This window comes from Phocoena phocoena, chromosome 1, assembly GCF_963924675.1.
Source record: "Phocoena phocoena chromosome 1, mPhoPho1.1, whole genome shotgun sequence".
Classification (NCBI taxonomy): Eukaryota; Metazoa; Chordata; class Mammalia; order Artiodactyla; family Phocoenidae; genus Phocoena; species Phocoena phocoena.
The window spans coordinates 139,648,558-139,654,557 of NC_089219.1; the positions used below are offsets into that span (position 1 = coordinate 139,648,558).

General features: G+C 44.1%; 1 protein-coding gene across 4 annotated transcripts in view; it reads left to right on the forward strand.

Annotated features, from left to right (window-relative positions):
- The window catches only part of RGL1 (ral guanine nucleotide dissociation stimulator like 1), a 177,260-nt gene extending 176,593 nt beyond the window's left edge, over nucleotides 1-667 (forward strand). For all 4 annotated transcript variants that reach the window (XM_065896243.1, XM_065896338.1, XM_065896312.1 and 1 more), the window contains one exon: nucleotides 480-667. In XM_065896243.1, coding sequence (XP_065752315.1) covers nucleotides 480-667 — 188 coding nt within the window. The remainder of the gene's footprint in view (nucleotides 1-479) is intronic.
- The last annotated feature ends 5,333 nt before the right edge of the window (nucleotides 668-6,000 follow it).

Here is a 6,000-nt window from a genome sequence, read left to right on the forward strand (position 1 = left end):
TTTTGATTTTCCAAGTAAAGAGTTCTGGAAAACGGTGTAGATTTTCTGCCTTTTTCCCATGTTATTGGATTCGCTTATCTCTGTGAAAAACTGCATAGTGGAGTGGAAAATGGCCTGCAGGAGGCTAGAAACCCGGGTTTGGGTCCCAGTTCTGCCCCTGACGAGCTGTGCTCTTGGGAATGTCTTTTAACTCCTGTAGGCCTCTGCTTCCTACTGCACTTCCTTCCAGCTAAAACATCCTGCATTTGCGCATTTGGTTCGTGGCTTGAATTTCTAAGATTGGATTCGCACTTAGGTTTTTTAACTTGGGATTGGAAACTGTTGGAACCGATTTGCGGGGAGGGAGTGGTGGTCACTGTCTGGTTCCGTTTGCATTCCAGGGACAAACGGCCATAGTCCCAGCCGTGTGTCTGAGCAGAATTTCCACCTGCCACGGTTAGCGCTGAGCTGACTACCTTCTCTTTCCTTATCTTTTTTAGAACTCGTGATCCCAGACTCGGCAAATGTCTTCTATGCCATGAACAGCCAAGTGAACTTTGACTTCATCTTACGCAAAAAGAATTCTGTGGAAGAGCAAGTAAAACTGCGTAGCCGGACCAGCCTGACGTTGCCCAGGACAGCCAAACGGGGCTGCTGGAGCAACAGACACAGCAAAATCACCCTCTGAAAGGAGAGACCAGTGGCCCCTTGCTTGCCAAAGGCAGGGTGGGGCTGAGAACAGGCCGTGGTGATTGCAGCTACCACCGAGTGTTAGAGGATCATTGGTGAGGTGGACAGATATTTATTGAGTACCTCTGGTGTGCAAGGCACTATGATAGGCGTCGTGGGGAAATCGGAGATGAACTTGACACGAAAAGGATGATTCTCTTTGACCTATCTGAGACCAAAATGCAAAATTACCCACATTTATAAATATATATGTATGTACACACATTTGGTATGTGTGTGTATATATATAAATATGAGGGACTTACGGGATATTCTGGACTATGGAGAAACAAATTTGCACAATGGCCTGGGAAGTCGAGGTCACTTTTTACAGGGAACTAGAAGGAACTGAGAACCTCGTCTCATACCTTCCAAGTAAACAGAATCAACCCTAGGAATACAGAGTGTCCTTTGTGCCAGTATTATAAGCAGTCCAAACTATTTTTATAAAGGGAGAGGATTACTTTCTCAATCAAGTGCCACCAGAAAAGAACCACCGCAGAGGCGGGAACTGCCACAGGCTGAATGAAAGGCCACCTCGGAAAGGCTTTGGATGAGCCAGTGGCTTTGACCTCTGCTTGCATCGGCCAATTTCTGCTACCCCAGGGAGGGCTAGGAGCAGCTTTGGAGGACTGTCTGAGCCACTGGTCCAGCCGTTGTGACACCTCTGGAGGCAACACAAGCCCATTTTGATTTCTGGCAACTTCATTGTTTGTTTCCCCCCCCCCTAAAGAACATATCACAATCATTCTTGCACATCCAGCCATGTTCTTTGGTAACTTATCAGCCAGAAAGGAAAGCACAAAAGGATGATGACTCATGTGGACTCTGATCTGTCTTGGAATGCCACTACTTCATTGTTTTTTTCTGATTGCCTTTTGCATGTGAAACTACATGTCTGCAGTCTTTTGCCATCTGGATCGCAGTACCTCTATATTACGTGCAATTTGTTCCTCAGGTGTAGAAATTCCTACTGCGATTGATTATAACTGATGATTTTGAGCCTGTGAACGATTTCTGAACAGCGATTGCTCTGTGATTAGCCCCTCGGAAGATGTTCACTGCTGAGAGCAGTGTCCTGTTTTACGTATTAACTTTTATGGCCTTCCTGTGCCTAGTCATGGGGAAAGAAATGGGGCTCCGTATATTATCCAACTCGTTTCTAAAGAGGTACATTCTTCCAGATGGAATCAGTAACTTTTTTTTTTTTTTTCAGGTTTCCACACTTGGTATCACAGTATCACTGTTAAGTGACACTTTTGTCTCCAGTACCACCATCATCCTCTCCCTTCCAAATCTGAGCTGTGGCTGGGGTTTGAACTACAAAGCCATACGTGGGATATTGACACGTTTAAGAAGCACTTTCAGAATGTTGTCCTTTTTAAGAAGAAAATTCTCAAAATACCAGTTTTTATTCCAAAAATAAAGAATGAACCCAGATATGAAGTGCAGATTGTAATGTGGAGCTTTTTTTTTTTTTCCTATCCTGTAAGACAGCTCCCAAAGGTTATGTGTGATTTATGTTACATAAATTAGCCATATGAAATCTGCAAGAAAAACACCAGGGAAAGTCTAGAGATTTGTGGCAGTGGACCAAAGAACGAGAATGAGCCAGGAAGGCCTCAGATTTCCTTTAGGTCTTTCTAGATCAGACCGCATTGTAAAGACCGACTGGTTTCAACTAGTTGAAAAGCACTTTTTTTCTGTGTTTGCAAGGCTGGTTCGATTTGTGCTTCTGTGCGTGGAGGAGGGATGGCCAGGGTGCTAGACGTCATGGGGACTGAAGGAAACGTAGGCTCAGCCTGAATTTCTTGGTTGGAAGGTCAAAAAGAAAATGTAGAACTGTTGGCCTGGTTTAGGGCGCGGCTACCAAGACATACGTGTTGTGCCCATGTGCTCGCCTTGTGTATTTATACTGTATATGTAGAGTCTAGATTTATATACTGCAATGTAAAATATATATATATTTTTTTCCTTTTTTAAAAAAGACAATGGAAGTTACAAGTAGATAAAACATAGCCTCATTTATTTAATGCCACTTTAAATGTCTTAAATTTGTTTCCTGGTGGACAGCCGGGTTAATACTTTTAGCTGCTCGCATATGCTTGTCTTTCTGCATCTCCATCATCTGTTTACCTTTTGGTCAAATTAATAAACTGGCTTGGGACTTGGTTGGCATGTGCGGCCAGACCCAAAGGGATTGTATCTGGAGTATTAATCTGGTGGATCTGGGTTCCAGGTATGTCAAGGAGCATTTTGGAAGCCCATGCTGGTTCAGTTGGAGGGAGCAGAGGGAAAGCCAGTGGCACAGTTAGGAGGGACCCTCTCCACTGGTAAGTGTCATGCGCATTTAGGGGAAAGAATGATGTCTTAGGAGACTGCCATCAGATGTGATGCCTTGCTGGACAGCATTCTTAGGAGTAGTTTGGCTGGGGACACCTTGTATAAAATCAGACTTAGAGTTGGGATCCAAGGCAGTACTTTGCCTTTTTGACAGCCTTTCCTGAGTCTCCAATTGCTACCATCTGCACAATTCTTGAAACCGTCCATGGTGCTCCGGAAGCCGGGAGGGCCTCTGTGGAGGAAGGAAACAAGGTCTTCCCAAAAGGCAGCTTCATTCAACAGATGCCTGTTGTCATTCCGTCACATTGTTTCCAAAAAAAAAAAAATGGGATTCCTAAATGGATCCAAATTATCAAGTTTTCTGGGTCCTTGTGGGATAGTGGAGAAAGCCAAGTAGGTGTTTGTTTTAATAATCCATAATATGGGCAGGAAGAAAAGGGATTTCTATGTCTGGCACTAGGTGACTATGTTTTCAAGATCATTTGAGAAAATGGGTTCCCTTGTTTTGCCTCCCTGTAGAAGCAGCTTGGTGAGACTTTGCCTGAAGGAATAATGTCTTAAAATTTCCTTCTTTGGAGCCTTTTCAAATTTGCCATGCAGCACAGGACCATTAGAGGCATACGGTATTGCCCCATGTCCCAGTTTTAGTGGTATCAAGAAGTTTCCCCGATGTCAACCGTCTTTTTCTACAGGGCTGCCGCAATGGCACCAGTGACGACCTGTATCCACAGTTCCACTATGAAAAGTTATTTCTGTCATGTTTTGAGTTACCGTTTCCCCTAGGATCTCTGTTAAAATGAAATAATTCTGGAAGGGATTTAGTCTAGGCTAAAGTAACAAACCATGAAATCTCAGTAACTTAAGATATGACACGTTGAAAACTGAGCTAGGTATTGCAAATTGGGCAGCTCTCCTTAGCGGCTCCAAGGGTCCAGGCAGCTTCCATCTTGCAACTCCGCCATCTCAGATTTTTCTTTCAACTCCCAGTGATTGTAGAGAGAACTCACAACTCTTCCTGACTGCCTTAGACGAAAGGGACCACATCACTTCCATTCACAGTCCGTTGGCCAGTCTGTGGCCCCAATCTAAACGCAGGGGAGGTGGGGAAATGTAGGAGGGCACCTGGAGTAGACGAGCATTTCCGTCCCCGCACAAAGGAGTTCTGTCTTCTCACTAGGGTGCATGGCTTTGTTCATCTTCCCACATTCTCCGAAAAATGTTTGTTTGGAGGAGATGGCAGTGAGGACTTGAGATGGGGGCTGCACAGAGCAAAGGAAGGGTTGAAGAAAGAGAGGTGCTCAAAGGAGGAGAAAAAGCAAGAGTAATTGAATTTTGTTTAGAATTAGCCTTATAGAATTTATTTCTAACATGCGGTCACCACCAATTTACATGCGTCTAATGTGGTCCCTACTTTAAACTAGGAGCTACTTTACAGACTTAGTTGTATGTCAAATTTTTAAAAATCTAGGAAATTTAAAGTGTTTACACATAAACTGTCAGATTCAAATAGAAGCCGGACAAATTTAGTTAATTTAAGACTCTGAATTAGAAAACCACCACTAGGTGTGGTTTTTCAACATCTCTACCCAGAAAACTGTGTGGAGGCAATTCACTTATTTAACAGTTTGAGGTATTTAACATTTTCTTAAGAGTTGGAATGAATCTTACAAATCATGTAGTCCTCGCCCTTGCATTACAGATCCCGGGGCTGAGGCCCAGAGCAGTTACGTCAGTTGCCAAAGGTCAAGGGCAGGGCTCTGAATGACCAAACCGTGCTATGTGGGTGTCACAGTGGACTGGGCTTTCCTGACAGATGCTTCTCTACAGCCTGCTGGAGCTGGACAGGATGCCTGGGGTCTGTTGGCTCTATCCCCAGCCTTCCAACCATGTGAATTTCCAAAAGCTACATGTGAATTTCCACAGGCTACCTTGGTTAGATGTGCATCTGGTTGGTTCTGTCAAGTCTCCAAGGAGAGATCTGCTGCTGGTCGGAGAACTGCTGCCTGATATCCTGAGCATCATTTCATCTTGCAGGTGGGGAAACGGGGCCGTAAGGACCAGGATGGCATTGTGAGTTAACGCCCACCTAGGATGCATGAGGAGCCCGTGGGGTGGGTGAAAAGCACCAACTGAATGAGGAGTTAAAGGAGCGAACACCAGTGATCAGTATCGAGTACTTCGTCACAGTTTCCTCAAAAGAAATCATTTTTATTCCTACGATTGTCTCAACTTAGAGCAACGTTTTGTGCTGCAGTCACAGTCTCCCACACAAAGGGTACCGGTAAGTCAAGTTGAAAAAAGAAGAAAAGTAAATGATTTAAACTGTTTCTAGATTGCTCCAGCCGTTTTAAAAAAAAAAAAGATGGGCTGGCCAAAAAGTTCGTTCGGGCTTTTCATACCAGCTCGTGGAAAAACCCGAACGAACTTTTTGGCCAGCCCAATACCAGGGCACCAGTTTCAAAATGGGAGAGAAGCATTCTAAATGGGAGAAGCATTCTAAATGGGAGAAGCATTCTAAATAATACCTTGCCCCCAGATGTCTACTTCTGATGATCCTCGTTTATATAACATCTGACATCCAAGCCTCCAGCAGGCCAGCGAATTGGTCTAATCAGCTAAAAAAAAATTAATATGTGAGATTTCATAGATGGGAAGTAAACGGGGGATGGGGTTGCAGAGCTTCTTTATACATCAGGCTGTGTGTGTATGAGAGAGCGACAGAAACATTAGATGTTAGTGAGGAAACAAGAAATGAGGCAAACTCTCTCTAGAAGCTTTGCATGGTTGCAGTTTGGTGTGGGTGGGATCTGACTGCCTAGCTCTGGCTCCCAGCCCACTCACTATCTTAGGCAAGTCATTTAGCTATTGCTTCATCTAAAAAGTGGGGATTGAAAATAGTTCCTACCTCTGGAGGTTCATGTAGTATATTACATTACACAGCACACGTAA